Source organism: Diabrotica virgifera, chromosome 4, assembly GCF_917563875.1.
Source record: "Diabrotica virgifera virgifera chromosome 4, PGI_DIABVI_V3a".
Classification (NCBI taxonomy): domain Eukaryota; kingdom Metazoa; phylum Arthropoda; class Insecta; order Coleoptera; family Chrysomelidae; genus Diabrotica; species Diabrotica virgifera.
Window position 1 is genome coordinate 126,831,800 of NC_065446.1, and position 17,419 is coordinate 126,849,218.

The following is a 17,419-nucleotide window of genomic DNA, read 5'->3' on the forward strand; positions in this document are numbered from 1 at the left end:
GTCGCGGGTTAGTTCCACATTGGGCGGGGGGTTGGTGGGGAGGTGTAAAAATAAGACATTGAAGGTCGAACTTTCGTCTTCATCTTCTTCTTTTTTTCTTTTTTGTCTCAAAATATTATCATTTGAAGCGATTTTACAGTGATTTGGAATTTATTTATTGCATTTTTATCGTAAAGTATCAACGGAAAAAATATTGTTTTAATAGAAGGGGCTCAAAAATGTGACTATTAGACATTATACCAAGTTTTTTTATTTAAAACAAGTTTTTGATCAAATTTTAGTGTAGAAAACGTTAAAATACTGTTTTTTTACATATTCCTCCAATACCCAAAATACATGTTCTTCTATTTGGCTGAAAATTTACCCACAGATAGCCAAAATCTCTTTCTGCCTGATCTCTTTCATTTTTTTGATAAAATCAATATTTCAGGTAGTACGTATGCGGTAAAGGCGCGAGCATAAGACCTGATTGATTTGATAGCAGTGGTTTTTGTTCAATATCTCCGTCATTTTCAATTTTTCGACAAAAATGGTAGGAACTGAGATTGTTCCTAATAAATCGTGTTTACAATAATTATTACAATTTGTTTTAACCATTTTTTTCTTTTCGTACGGTCGATAATTTGTTAATTGTATTTGCAATAGACAATAGACTCTAATATTTTTGACTCTGATATTATTCCACGTTTTTTTTTGTATTGTAAAACTATACAAATTCTGTTAACCACTTAATGTCCTGTGTTTTGGCTATCTGTGGGCAAATTTTCAGTAGTAATTGCACAAGAGCTCTAAAATTCTATATTAATTTTAGAGATCGAGTGCAATTTGTTGCGATCATTTCATGAATAAAACTGTTCAAAACCAAAATTTTATTGTAATTTATTCATGTAAGTACAAATTAGTACAACTAAACACACAGTTGTTATAAATATTTTACGGTTAAAAGTCATCACTTTTATAATTTTTAAAACATTAATTGTCATTAATGTCACTGAATGTATTTTTTCGTAGCAACGAAGGGCATCTGACGTAATATACTTGACGACGGGCAATTATCAGTAGTAATTGCACAAGAGCTCTGAAATTATTGAATTTTTCCCGAGTGACACTTTGACAGTTTTAATTTCACGAGCCGAAGGCGAGTGAAATTATGTCAAAGTGTCACGAGAGCAAAAATTCTATATTAATTTCAGAGGTCGAGTGCAATTTGTTGTGATTATTTCATGAATAAAACTGTTCAAAACCAAAATTTTATTGTAATTTATTTATGTAAGTACCATTAAACACACAGTTTTTATAAATATTTGACGATTGAAAGTCATATCTTTTATAATTTTTAAAACATTAATTGTCATTAATGTCACTGAATGTATTTTTTCGTAGCAACGAAGGGCATCTGACGTAATATACTTAACGACGGAAGACTATCAAAAATTATCGATTTAATTCAGATTTCTGTAGCTTTCTATTGGTCAGAATCTCCTATGAATGAAATAATCAGTAGTAATTGCACAACAGCTCTAAAATTATTGAATTTTTCCCGAGTGACACTTTGACAGTTTTAATTTCACGAGCCGAAGGCGAGTGAAATTATGTCATTAAATATGTCAAAAATTATATATTAATTTCAGAGGTCGAGTGCAATTTGTTGCGAATATTTCATGAATAAAACTGTTCAAAACCAAAATTTTATTGTAATTTATTTATGTAAGTACCATTAAACACACAGTTTTTATAAATATTTGACGATTGAAAGTCATCACTTTTATAATTTTTAAAACATTAATTGTCATTAATGTCACTGAATGTATTTTTTCGTAGCAACGAAGGGCATCTGACGTAATATACTTAACGACGGAAGACTATCAAAAATTATCGATTTAATTCAGATTTCTGTAGCTTTCTATTGGTCAGAATCTCCTATGAATGAAATAATCAAAAATTATCAATTTAATTTAGATTTCTGTAGCTTTCTATTGGTCAGAATCTCCTATGAATTAAATAATCAGTCAAATCGAAGGACATGTAGGTATTTTGGGAATGGAGTAAAATGTATTTGAACGTTTTCTACACTAAAATTGATCAAAACTTGTTTTTAATCAAAATAACTTGTTATAATGACATTTTTCAGTCCCTACTATTAAAACATTATTTTTTCATTGATATTTTACGATTAAAAAATGCAAATTTGTTTAAATAAACGTTAAGTCACTATATTTTCGTGGCCCCCACTTACAACTTGTGAACCCCCATTTTTATTTCACGCCGACGTAGACCCCCGTTGAGTCCCTCGTGGACCCCTGATGGTCCACCTGGACCACATAGGGAATCACTGCCTTAGACTCTAAACGCTGTATTTTACAAAGAATTTCAATAAAATTTTTATTACAGCCTAATGAGGACACACTTCTAATTATACGCATTTTCGGAATTTTAGAGAGTTGATTATAAAAAAACCTCACACTTCAAAAATGCAAACAAAACTTGATTCCTTTTTCAAAGCAGGGATACCTAAATCAAGCGCGTCGATATCAAACAGCAATGTCACTTCACGACGAGTGTCCGAAGAAACTCTGTTTGTGTTTTGTATTTTTTATTTATATCTAAATACAGTGTACATATTTATAAAAAAAGTTGTTGATTTATTTTTAACCTATTTTTGTATAACGGACTTTCGGCTTTAACGGACACCCCGTTCCCCCAATTAGTCCGTTATATCGAGGTTTTACTGTAAATAAAATAAAATCTAAAAGATTTCTAAGTTGGAAACAAATTCTCACTTACATCTTATCCTATCCTATCATTTGCAAGGAAAAAAGGCGATAAATGCATAATATACGTAGGGCAGTGTTATTCAATATTTTTGATGTTGCGACTCCTTTACAGGTTGAAATATTCTGGCGGCCCCCTTGTGTCATAGAAAGCCAAAGAAATAATTTAATTAAAAACTACATACCTACGTTAGGTAATAGTTTTTCCTATTTTGGTACATTTATCTTTTATTCACGCGGGCCAAAAATTAAAGAACAGCCAACATTTTGCTTTGCAGTTTGACGAATATACAGATGTTTGAAGCAGATGACAATATCATGGAAGAAATCTTATTTTGCAAAGCACTTCCTGCAAACACTACCGGCCAGTGTTTGTACGATATGTTTTTAGAAAGCACTTGTAACTACAATATTGATTGGGAAAAATATATCGCTATTTGTAGCGATGGCGTTAAAACTATGAGTGGCAAAACAACTCATTGCAAAATAAAATTGATAATGCCAAACATATCCTGGACACACTGTTTTCTTCATTAACAGTCTCTAAGGTACCTTCTGATATAAATAACGTGCTCAAGGAGGTATTAAAAATTGTAAATTCTATCAAAGGTAAAGCTTTGCAAACCCGGCTACTCAGAATCGTTTGCGAAGATATGGACTTTTTTCATCAAAATATCCTTTATCACAAAGAGGTCAGTTTGCTATCCAAAAGAAAGGTGTTAACAAGAGTTCTGGAACTGAGAGCTGAATTGTTAATGTTCTTACAAGATGCAAAATCTAAATATGCTTAAGCCTGATTCTCATTAGACGTGCAGGGAACCGGACCGGCAACGGCAAGGCACGGGCAAGGTTTTCGGAGCCAATTCACACTGTGAAAGGCTTGCCGCGGGTTGGTTGCTTTGTATAGTGAACAATGTTGAAATTGAACGTTAATAAAAATTGACCTAATATTAGACGAAGAAACAGAAAATGGAAACAAATATTCCAGAAAGAGAAAAAGACGTTGTTGGGTGCTTAAAATGCTAAAGAAACGCACAAAAGAAGGAGAATTTGCAACCTTACACTCCGAACTTTTACACGATCAGACAAAATTTTTTAAATATAACCGAATGACAGTGGATGAATTTAACATCTTATTGCTGCATATTGAACCGTAATATTCAACTTAGTTCTTGAATCACTCGTCAGAAAAACCAATGAAACACCAATACAGTACAAATTACTGCATATGCAGACGCTACACTTTAACACGACTGACTGAAGCGTTCAAAAACGTTGATCCTGAAGCACGAAAAAGGGAGCTTTAAATAAACGAAGCAAAAACGAATTACATGACCGTCAAAAGAACACCTAACAATGAAAATTGTATCACAATAGACAACTATACTCTTGAACGTGTGGATGCCTTTACATATCGGCACAGAAATCAGAAGAATTCCGTAAGGATCGAAATTAATGCACGTATTTCCAGAGGGGAATCGTACATATTATGCTATTAAAAGATTGATGACATCGACATTTTTAGACAAAAGAACCAAAATGACTATCCACAGAACATTGATTAGACCCGTATGGTTGTGAAAGCTGAGCAATGACGAAAAGGGATGAAGCTCAACTCAGTACATTCGAGAGAAAAATACTGAGAAAAGTATATGGCCTGGTGCAAGAGGAAGACGGCACATGGAAAATCAGTAGAAACAATGAGGTTAACGAATTGAATGAAGGTTACGATATTGTAAAATTTGTGGAAAGTCAAAGGCTGTCATGGTTGAGACATGTGCGGAGAAAAGACAATCAATAAAAAACAAAGAAAATATTACAATGGAAGCCGAATAGAAGGCGAAAAAAAAGAAAGGGCCAAAACGAGAGGGATGGATGACGTGGAAGACGACATGAAAACCATGAACATAAGACAATGGAGAAAAAGTACACAAGAGAAATCCGAATGAAAGGACATAGCCAGACAGGCAAAGACCCATCCAGAGTTATGATGCCAAAAGAAGAAGAAACATTAGCGCATACTGAGGGACCTCTTCAAAAACAAAATAAAATACTTCTTTTCTCTATCGTCTTTATAAAACTGCTTTTAAACAACCAAGATTGCAGATTGCTTGCCGGTAAGGTATTCACACTGTCGTGACCTTCGCGGCACATGCTAGGCAAAGATTGCTTCGAAAAGAACGTCGCATGCAAAGCCCTGGCACGCATAGTGTGAATTAGATCCCGTGAAGTTCATAAGATTTTATGTAAAATGTATCTTGCTGAGCCGATGCCTTGCCCATGCCGAGCACTTGCCTTGCATGATAGTGAGAATCAGCCTTTACGGTTTTCTGACCCTATTGGCTCTTTAAATTAGCATTTTGGAAGATATTTTTTTTTGGGCCGGCGTAGCCGAGTGGTAGTGTGCTAGGCTAGCGTGCCGGTGGTCTGGAGTTCAAATCCTACCGCCGGCAAGAACAGCTAGACATTTTTAAAATGTTTATAGGCCCCAGGTCGACTCAGCCTGAATAAAATGAGTACCTTGGGTAAAACCAGGGGTAATAATAGGCGGTTGAAGCGTAGCACTGGCCCTGTTACCTTCCTTGTATACCGTAGGCCCTAGATATAGCAGACTACCCTGCTATACTCCCAAAGCCACGTGAGCGGTATAAAACGGGAGACTATTATAAGATATTTTTAGCAACCTTAACAATTTAAACAAGAACCTTCAAGGAAGAGAATATTTTAACAGCTAAAGACAAGGTAAAAGCATTTCACACAAAACTTCGTTTGTGGTCAACCTCTCTGCAAAACAAAATGTTTGAGTATTTTCCATATGTATAGAAGATTTGTGAAGATAATGCAACAGACCAAAGTTTTGCAGTATCGGCTCACATTCTTTGCATTATACAGAGCTTGCATAGTTTACAAGAGCAACTTTTGACATACTTTCCAGAGTTGCACTCTGAAGCTGACAATAGGCGTAGATGGATTCTAAACCCTTTGTTGGACACATCAATAGATCTGACTGATCCTAACAAAAAAAAACAATGTGTGTGTACTTTGTACGCACGTAAGAAGTTATACTTCTATTATATGATTTAAACGAAATTAATATACTTTTTATTTATATTTTATTTAAATATTAAACTAATTTATACTTACTACTTCTCAAACATTTTTATTAAAACAGTGCCAAAAATTAAAATAATAAAAGAATAAAACACACACAAACACATTAAAAATGTCACAAATAATTTCTGAACATTGTCGGAAATTTTTTTAACTAAATACGTATTTTCTTAAAATAAAATTATATAATAAATATACTTACAATCATAAAATGCATAAAAAAAATAAAAAAATAAAAGTTTTTATTTGGATTCGAACCAGCTATCAGCGCGGTTGGTATATTGGGGTTCATTCGCCTTAAACGCTTCGCCACGGAGGCAATGTGTCATTATGTGCGAAGATCGACTAACTAAACGGATTAAGCTTTTGACATTTTTGAATTAAATTAAATTATTTTGATTTTGAATTGAAATGATTTAGAATTGAAAAAAATACAACAAAACATAGAGTAAGAAAACAATATATTAGGTGAACATTGATAGAAATTTTGATGGTAATAAAATTATGTAAATAAAAGTATTACATACTATGTATTTTGGTAGGTTCAAATAGGTAGGTACCTATGATACATTTACAATTATTACGTACCTGTTGCTTTTAAAAACTATTTAAATGTCACTACCATTATAAACTTTTTTGTTTCTGTCCTCACAACAATAAAACTAATATATTATACATTTGTTTACCTTCATATTGAACAATTATTTATTATTGACAGATCATTTCAACACCCAATCAGAGCCCGTATAACGACTAATACCATACTGTCGGTGTGCGCATGCGCGCAGATCAATATAAATTCACCCTCAGTCTCAATCGCGCCTAAAGAAGTATAACTTCAAAAAAATGAAAGAATGTCTTCTAGATTTAGCCGTTGATGGCATGCAAAGTGTCGACGGTTTTTGGATAAAAATAAAACACCAATACCCAGAGCTGGCAAGGGAAGCTTTTAAATTATTAGTGCAATTCGCCACTTCATACTTGTGTGAACTGACATTTTCTTCAATGGTAGACATTAAAACTAAAATGAGAAATAGACTGCAATTAGAAAATATTATATATATATAATCGGTTTATAACGTTCTACGACGTCTTCCGATTCCCAATCGCCATTGCTCTCCCAATTAGAAAATGATTTGATTAAAAATAGTACCACAATTTGATAAACTTTTGAAAAAGAAACAAGCACATCCTTCCCACTAAAATTGTGTGTTAAGAACCTCAACTTTTTCTTTCAGTCGACGACCCCCCGAGTCAGGTTTCGCGACCCCTCTGGGGGTCGCGACCCAAAGATTGAAAAACACTGACGTAGGGAATCTATAATATGCATTCCACAACACGTCAATTGATCTAGGTAAAGATCAACAAATTTGATTCCTACTACTCAATTCCTAGTAGGTACTCAAAACGAAGCTAGGTAAAAACAATTAAAATTCAATTACGATTCACAGACCACTATAATCTGTTTATATACATTTCAACCGCTTGGTCTCTTCAGAACAGCCTGTAGTGTGCTCTGACTCAGAATCAAATCTTTCTGCCTTGTATGCCATTTATAATAAAATAATCAACAAATAGACACAGTGGCGACATCTAATAAAAGATAGGCGAAACCCCGATAAATTTGTTGATCTTTACCTAGATAAATTGAAGTGTTGTCGGAATCATATTATAGATCAGGGATCACCAATTATATTCCCTGGGGGTCCGTTTCGAGAACCTATGACACATCCGAGGTGCGGATCTAATGCTGTCTGTTTCTGGTTATTTTTTCTGCAAATATTTGAAAAATAATGCATTTAAATTTTGAATTTAGTACTAGCTTAAGTTAGGGAGGAGGAGGGATGGAGATAGTTTGAACATTTTGTAATTTTTCGTATTATTTTAAGTAAGTGAAAGTGCATAACTTCAAGAATACTCTCTGAAAATTTCTGATCGATTGAAAATTACCGAAGATACGCATGATAACAATATACAGTCCCTGGCCATATTATTATGACCACCTATGAATTTTTATAAAAATCAACTATTCCATTAAGTACATTTTGTTTAGAAATTATTTTTAAATTTAATATTATGTAATGTTAATGTTATGCATTAACTAAAATATATTTAATAATAAACAGCAATAAAATATTTGAAAATATTACATATTTATATATTTTTTAATATTTTGTTGAATTCCTGACCTTAATCACATAGAAAATATCTCGGAGCTTTTAAAACCAGAAATTTCCAGTGAAAAGGTCACAGACAAAATCGTTTTGATTGAAGAACTAATATATCATTGGAACCACAATGACAAATTGAAGCAAAGTGAATTTAACTGCATTTAAAGTATGACTAGCAGTAATCAAAGTTAAAGGGGGCCCAACAAAATATTAAAAAATATATAAATATAGCATATTTTCACATGTTGTTCTGAAGCTATTTTCTTGTGGCATTTTTATAATCAAGTATATTCAAATGGGAAATAAGCCACAATTTTACCTAAAAATGATTTTATTAACGTTTCGACGCCCAAGTCGGGTGTCGTTGTCAAAATACAAAATAATACTAAATAAACAAAAATGTTGTTGCTTAGTAAAAAATTCTTCTAATAATTTATTTAATCTGACTCATTTATATCGGCAATTCAGACGTATATTATACATTTTAAAGTAGACGACTTCAAAATGATATTGCCAATATTGATGAGTTGCGTTCCTGGGACGACTTTACTAAAAGATAGTTCATTCGATTACATGAAATCAATCCCAACTCAAGAATATCCGCCACAAAAAATCATAGCATGTGATCTGTCTTTAAAAAGACAACCAAATGCAACGGTGGCACTGAAATTCTCGCGTTAGAGATTCCATAGTAAATCACGAGGGAAAACCAGGAAAAACTAGGTTAGTATCACGAGGTTTTTCCTGGTTTTCCCTCGTGATTTACTATGGAATCTCTAACGCGAGAATTTCAGTGCCACCGTTGCATTTGGTTGTCTTTTTAAAGACAGATCACATGCTATGATTTTTTGTGGCGGATATTCTTGAGTTGGGATTGATTTCATGTAATCGAATGAACTATCTTTTAGTAAAGTCGTCCCAGGAACGCAACTCATCAATATTGGCAATATCATTTTGAAGTCGTCTACTTTAAAATGTATAATACGTGTCTGAATTGCCGATATAAATGAGTCAGATTAAATAAATTATTAGAAGAAGAAGAATTTTTTACTAAGCAACAACATTTTTGTTTATTTAGTATTATTTTGTATTTTGACAACGACACCCGACTTGGGCGTCGAAACGTTAATAAAATCATTTTTAGGTAAAATTGTGGCTTATTTCCCATTTGAATATACTTGATTATATTTTCACATGTTTTATTGCTATATATAATATATTTAATAATAAACAGCAATAAAACATTTGAAAATATCACATTTATATTTTTTTAATATTATGTTGAGCCCCCTTTACTTTGATTACCGCTAGTACCCGTCTTGGCATACTTTGAATGCAGTTAATTTCACTTTGCCTCAATTTCTCATTGTTGTTCCAATGACTTATTAGTTCATTAATCAAAACAAATTTGTTTGTGAGCTTTTCACTGGAAATTTCTCATTTTTAAAGCTCCCAAATATTTTTTATAGGATTAAGGTCAGGAATTCAATAAAGTATAAAATAATATATAAATATCTAATATTTTCAAATATTTTATTGCTGTTTATTATTAAATATATTATAGTTAATGTATAACAGTAACATTACATAACAAAATTAAATTTAAAAGTCATTTTTAAACAAAATATATTTAGTGAAATATGTAGTTAATTTCTATAAAAATTCATAGGTGGTCATAATAATATGACCAGGGACTGTACAAAGCGCCAACGTGCTTGAGCGTAGTGAGAAACGTATTCCCCTTCTCTTTTATAAATTATTCCACGATTCACAAACATATTCTGGTGAGAATCACTTTACGAATTTACAGACAAAAAAGAGATTGAAAATAAAAGTTGTCAAAACTTATCTCATTATTCTCAATACTGCTTTTTTCAAACACGGTGGACATTGTAAACCAACTACTTGACCGATCCACCTAAAGTTTTGCATAGATTTTGTAGACATTTCATGGGTCACGCTGCCGAGATACTTTTTGCTTTATGCTTATTTTTTGTTCAACATTAATAAATATGTTTATTTTCAACCTGTTTACGAAAAATTTCGTTATTTTGAATTCTGAGTGATACCAAACCTCAAAAATCAATAAAACTTAAAAAAAAACTCGACAGCGTTATCTCAAGAAACTCATGAGCTAATGAAATATTTTTAAATTTTTTGTTTCACATGTTCCATCGACGAGTCTGACGTCCACCGCAAATACATTTTTTGTGGTGTCTGTAAAAATGTGCTACTGTTGGCTTCTTTTTCAATACTTTGCCTTGAATTTTTTTAATATTCTTTGAAACTTACTAAATATGACTATTTGTTTTAAAAATAAAATAATTCTACCACAGTTTAAAAAAAATCACAAAAATGTGATTGAAATGTTGATTTCAATCACATTCTATATTCTGAATTTAATGGCGGTCCGCACAAAACTAGCATACGGTCCGGATGCGGACCGCGGTCCGCTATTTGGTGACCCCTGTTATAGATTACCCAAGGCTATGCATTTATCGCCTTTTTTCTTGCAAATTATAGAAGGATAGGGTATACTGCTCTCCTAAGACAAGAGGTCCTATCTGCAAAATTACAGTTTTGAGATATTACGGTTTTTTTAATAATTGCTTGCCAAAAAAAATTGATAATCACAAGATTTTTAAGATTTTCTGCCTGAGTTAGTTGATAATTATTGGATTTAATAGTACAATATTATTTTCACTTATATCATCACAAAAAAAGATATTTGAATATATCGGTAGTTAGGACTAATTAACTTAGTAGAAAGGATCCTATTTATAAAGAAACATTAATTAATAGGTACTAAGTGCATCACCTATTAAATTAATAAATTTAAAATATTAAGAAAATTAATTTATTAGAAAAAAAGAAATCACAAAATATATAGTCTTCGTCTAGTGTTTCACACAAACTCTTATATTTTTGAGAACACTATCATTATTTTTGTCAAATCCTAACGTGGCTAAGAGAAATACTTTGCAGACGTTTACTTCTAAACCTTCTTCCACTAAAAGAAAATATTTAAAAGTATTTGTGCGTTTCGAGTTTCCAGTTTTCAAGGTATCTCTTCGTTTCGGAAATTTTTTGGTACATTTGAATATAAATAACCGCTGTTGATCTTTTGATAGGGTCCAGTATTGTTTATTAATAGATTCCCGTCGAGTTTTTGATATTTTTCTATGGCAGTTCATTGGACATTTACAGACTTCCTTAACATTGTGATTGTCGATATAAATTTTAATTTTTTTCACTTGTCGTTCACTAGGCATTTCTTCGAATTTTCTCCTCTTTCTAAGCTCTCCCTTTCTCGTGTACAACTCTCTTTCTGATGTATGGCTTGCCTTTTTTACAGCATCTTCTAGAATAGTAACAATAAAATTAAAATCCAAATTGGTTACAAGTGGTGGCATACTATTTGATAAGAAATCTTCCTGCGCTATTGTTACTTTCGTTTGCATAGATTCTTTGTTTTCGGTGTGCCTCACTATTATTATGTCTGATATTAGTTGATTTTTGAAGTCGCTTTATTGTTCTTCAATAAGTGTAAATCCGTTGAAAATGACTCGTTTTCTATTTCACTAGTCTCAGTCTCTTCAGATTCGCCTTTTTCAGGTATATACTCATTATCTTTCGTTACACACCTTGGTTTTTAGTCTTCTGTCTGATTACACTTATTTTTTCTTGTAGGCTTTTATTTAACGCAGCCTGAACCATTCTCTTGGAACGACTAGCAGTTCTGGCAATTTCTGAAACAAAAATGAAACATAAAATCTGAAATAAACAAATACATATTTATTTAAAATTTAAATAAATATTAAATAACTAATTCTACAAAGTCACTCGCAGCCAGTTTAAATATAAGTTACACGTATCTATAAATGATATTCACGTAAAAAATCAGTATTTATTTTTCCCGCGCAAATAACACATGAACTTCTATCACATTTTTCATTCAGAAATATCTAAAGTAGGTAATTGCTTAATAGTATGTACTTACTAAGGATCCATTGTAATTCTTCAAATATATTGCCTCTTTCAATTTACTGTTTTTAAAACTAACAATACCAACAATAATTCACACCGATACACGTCAAACTGCACAGTCAGAAGTTATTCCTTACTGGGGTTTAAGGTTATGTTGTTGAGTCACGTGTTGCAAACGTCATTCTATATTAAGACACACTGTCCTATCTGCATATATTCAGCCAACTTCGGACATACTCGTCTAGCAATATTACTGTAGGACAATTTTATTTGGTATTTGATTAACTTTTGTTGGTTAGGACAAAATAAATATGGCAATTTTGAATCACTGCCTGTCAGTTACGGCTTTTTGTCGTAGTAAATATGTTACGTTTTGAACTAAGAGTCCAGTGAGACAAAAACCTGAAAATCCGAATTTTTGCAGATAGGACATTTTGTCTTAGGAGGGCAGTATAGGTGTAAGTGAGAATTTTTTTACACCTTAAGAAATCTTTTAAATTTTTATTTCATTTATTTGAAATTGGTTTCGGTAAAGTCTCTTGGGTTTCGCCTATCTATTATTAGACGTCGCTACTGTGTCTATTTGTTAATTATTTCATTATAATGGGCATACACGGCAGACAGATTTGATTCCGATTCATAGCACACTAGACTGTTCTTAAGAGACCAAGAGGTTGAAATGTACATATGCAGATGGTAGTGGTCTCTGAATCGTAATCATATTTTAACTGCCTTTACCTATGGAAAAGTATGTAAATCTTCAGCAACGTTATATCTGCGATTCGGGGGAGATTTGGAGCTAGCTTGGTAGTCACGTAGTCAGGAAGGTACGGTCTATACGAAGCGTGACCTTTTTGATCATTGGACATGAGTACACCCTACTCCGGGAATCTCTCAGTCCTCAGAGCTGGGATTTACTTTGGTCTGTTTATAAGTGAGGACATGGAAGCAAAAATTGAAAGGCGTCGAATGAGGTAGTTATTAAATTATTGAATTGCCACCACACATTAACATTATCGTATTAAAATGAATATTTATGAATTTTGCACGGTTTTTATTAAGGCAATTAAATTATGTAAACATTTCAAAACCTGTAAAACAATATTCGAAAGCCGTGTCAACAGAGATACATCATTCTATGCATTATAAACCATGTTAATAACCTAATAAACAAAATTTATTTCAGTCTACAAAGACTGTCTGATAACATTATACCATATCCGGTAATACAAAATTATCTGTTAGAGAAGTAAGGCTAATGAAACACTTTCATCCGCAAAAGTGTATTGTACTTAAAATACGATCTTTTGTTAACTTAATTTGTTATTTTTGTGGTTTGTATCATAAAACCTGTGAACAATTTGTTTCGGTTAAAAACAGAATATAATCAGCCAATAATTAACAAAACATGACGCAAATAATGGCTAGCCTACTTTTTTCCAGGGTATACTTGAAGGTTGAAGTTAAAATAGGCCAAACTGAGAATTGAGATGTCTGGAGATAGAGTAAACAAACGTTAACACTATATTTCTTCTACGGCACTACAGCCCAAATTGAGCCTTCGCCTCCTTTATTTTTTGCTCCACCCTTGTTTGTATGTGGCTGCTGTTCTCCATACACAGACTCCTAAAAGTGCTTGTGCGTCGCTGTTTACTGTGTCTTACCAGCGCTTTCTTGGCTTTCCAGCCGGTCTCTTTTCCTGCATTCTAGCATTCATTGCTCTTTTTGGTAGCCCTATCCTCTCCCATTCTTATCACATGTCCGGTCCATTGCAATATTTGTATTCTAATGAAGTCTGACAGGGGTGTTTCCTTATAATGTTGATTAAGCTCGTTGTTGCATCGACTTCTGAGGATTCAGTTTTCCCTCACAACTCCTAGTATTCTCCTCAGTACTTTCCTTTCGAATGTGTTGAGTTTGTTTTTGGATGTTTGTTTCAGGACCCATGCTTCACTGCCGTAGCATGCTATTGGTCGAATTAAGGTTTTATAGATTCTCATCTTTGTATTTCGGTGGACACTTTTAGACCGAAATATATGGGAAAGGGCAAAATAAGCTCTGTTTGCCTCCGTTATTCTCTTACGTATTTCTCAATCTTCTGATCCGTCGGCATATATTTCTACTCCCAGGTATGTAAACTCTCCAAACGTTTCAATGTCATCTTCATGTATAATATTTTGTGAGACTATATTTTTTCTCGTATTTATCATTATTTTTGTTTTTCTGTGTTAATTTTCAGACCTAGCCTTTTTGTTTACGTTTTTAACTCTCCGTATGTTTCCTGTGCTCCTGTTGATTCTACTCATAATATTAATATCATCGGCATAACCGGCCAGTTGAACCGTTCGGTTGGTCAGTAGGTTTTCTCGTCCAGTTTGCATTTGTCTAACCGCATACTCCAGTGTCAGGTTAAACAATTTGTGGCCAGCCCATCTCCCTGCTTCAGGCCCTGCGAAATTTTGAAAAAGTCTATCCGGTGGTTTTGTATTCGTACAATTGCCTGAGTTTCATCAGTTGTGGCTTTAATGAGTCTAATTGTGTGGTATCGCCAATTCAGCCAATATACACTGAGCACGTAAAGGTTGGAATAAATTCATTTTTTCGTGAATGGGCGATTTTGAAAAGAAATCGGTTATTTTTATTTTTAAATTATAAAAATAAAAATAAAAATAAAAAAAATATTTTTATTTTTAAATTTCAGCCCAGTGCTATTCATAAATGTAATAGATGAGATAGTGAAAGAATGTAAGAAAACTTTCAAGAAATACTGCATCGGTTGGAACAGAATGCAAATGATAAACGCTGAGATGTGTATATTTGCAGACGACATAGTATTAATTGCGGAAACAGCAGAAAAACTGAAACACAACTTAGAGAAATGGAACCTAGAAGCAAGCAAATACAACTTAAACGTAAACAAAGAGAAGACTCAGATAATGAAAATATCAAGAAAACAAGGGACGGAAGATCAAATAGAAGTAATGATAGACCAACAAAAAATAATACAGACAAATTCATACAAATACTTAGGAACAGTAATCAACAACAAAGGAGACATCGAGGACGATCTTAACAACAGAATGGAAAACACAGGAAAGCTATTCCAAGCACTAAATAGAGGATTCCTTAATAACAAAGAAATATCAACAAAGACCAAGATGCCAATATACAAAACAATATATAGACCTACGGTGACATATGGAGCAGAAAATTGGATATTAAACAAAAGACATCAGAGCAGAATTCAGGCAGCAGAGATGAAATACCTCAGAAGAACGATCGGAGTAAAAAGAACTGATAGAATCAGAAATGAAGAAATAAGAGAAAGACTCAAAATCAAACCGATACTCGACTCAATCAAGGAGAAAAAATTGGCATGGTCCGGACATCTAACCGGGATGGACAATAATAGACAAGTAAAAAGAGTGTGGGACGCCAAACCAATAGGGAAGAATAGAAGAGGAAGACCCATTAAAGAATGGAACAGTGACATTTCGCAGATACTGCAGAATAAGGGTAAGACTTGGCAGGAAACAACACAGATGGCATTCAATAGGAAGGAATGGAGAAAGAGCTAGGACAATTCAGAAGATTGTAAAATATTGTAATTTAATGAATTGTATATAAATAGCCCAACACCGAAAGATACAAATGGGTCTACTGATTAAGTAAAGTTTATTTTTAAATTATGACTTTTTGACATACATATCATACTAGTGACGTCATCCATCTGAGCGTGATGACTTAATGGATTATTTTTTTAAATGAGAATAGAGGTCGTATGATAGCTCGTTTGAAAGGTTATTCAATTCTCTATTCAGTAATATTAACATTAACATAATTATTTGTCCAAAAGAAATTTTTTGGAATTAAATTAATTGAGAAAAAAAATAATGTATATAATTTATTCAATTCAAAATACATTTTACTGCAGTCAGAAAAGAGGAATAAATGCTTATCTGATAAATAAACCACCTCCTGGCAGTTTGAATATTTAATTTAAGCAAAAAGCAATATTTATTTTTGAAATACACATTTTTTCTATTTTCTGATATAAAGCAGTAAAATGTATTTTGAATTAAATAAATTACATACATTCGTCTTTTTGTGTAAATTAATTTAATGAAAAAGAAATTTGGACACCCTGTAGAAATAATTATGTTAATGTTTATATTACTGAATAGAGAATTGAATAACCTTTCAAATGACTATCACACGACCCCTATTTGCATTTAAAAAAATCATCGATTACGTCATCACGCTCAGATGCATGACGTCACTAGTATGATATATGTCAAACAGTCATAATTTAAAAATAAAATCGACCTGTTTCGGGATTTCTTTCCAAAATCTCCCATTCACGAAATAATGAATTTATTCCAACCTTTACGTGCTCACTGTATAGTATAGTTATAGCTTGTTTCTTTTGACTGAGTCGTATGCCTGTTTGAAGTCTACAAACACGTTGTGAACATCAATGTCGTGTTCGCTTGATTTGCTCAAGATCTGATTGACTGTAAATATTTGATCCAGTGTCGATCTTCCCTGTCGGAAGCCCGTGTGATACTCTCCAATAATATTTTCTGCTAGTGGTTGGAGCCGCTGGTTTATAATATACGTGAGGACTTATGCTGTACATAGTACATATGCTGTACATAGTAGAGAAATTCCACGGTAGTTTTTGCACTGGAGTTTGTCTCTTTTTTTATAGATCGGGCATACTATACTTTTCTTCGAGTCGTCAACACTATACTACAATCACAATAAAGATGCACTAGAAATAAACAAACTAAGACACGTTGAATGTTACGAGGAGCACTTCCAAATCATGATTTGCAATGTATGTATATATGTTACAGTTCAAGTTGATTATCCAGTTGGAGTTGACTTTTCCTAGTTCGAGTCGACTCAAACGGCTGGTTTTAGTAAAAGTTGATTATAAATGTAAAATGAAGATTTTTATTCAACATTTACTAGTAAAAGTAGACTCCAACTAGTTAAAGTATACTCTTCCCAATGCCATTTAGTAAAAGTTGATTCACACAAACAACCGATTCTAGAAATTAAATGTTACTGTATATTATGTTCAAATTGTGATATTTATAGTCCAGGCTGTATCGTCGCCCCCGTTAGGTAAATTATTCCAGTTCGATTTTTTTGCACAAACTTACTCAAAAAGAGGTCCTTATAACGAATCCACAGGGTATCAGGTGGTACCGTAATCGAAAAATTGTTTAAACAATTTTTTTTAAACAAATTCACAAAAAAAATTCACTTCGGACATTTTTTTACGTCATTAATTTGGGTCATTCGGAGCAAAAGAGGTCTTTTGTGATTTTTCTGTAAAATTTATTGTTCTCTAGTTATACGCGATTTAAA

General features: G+C 32.8%; 2 protein-coding genes across 17 annotated transcripts in view; both read right to left on the minus strand.

The window, feature by feature from the left end:
• The window catches only part of LOC126883907 (ribosome-binding protein 1-like), a 189,862-nt gene that overhangs the window by 108,698 nt on the left and 63,745 nt on the right, over nucleotides 1–17,419 (minus strand). The window lies entirely within an intron of this gene.
• Nucleotides 9,704–12,256, minus strand: LOC126883909 (uncharacterized). The gene is made up of 2 exons (XM_050649623.1): nucleotides 12,054–12,256; nucleotides 9,704–11,802 (listed from the first exon to the last, which is right to left on the minus strand). Exon 2 carries the CDS (start codon nucleotides 11,512–11,514, stop codon nucleotides 10,951–10,953), a length of 564 nt encoding a protein of 187 aa, XP_050505580.1. The 5' UTR covers nucleotides 11,515–11,802; nucleotides 12,054–12,256; the 3' UTR covers nucleotides 9,704–10,950.

What these genes read in the sequence shown, in the direction of transcription:
- LOC126883909 (XM_050649623.1), bottom strand. Translation starts at nt 11,514, where the DNA reads ATGCAAACGAAAGTAACAATAGCGCAGGAAGATTTCTTATCAAATAGT.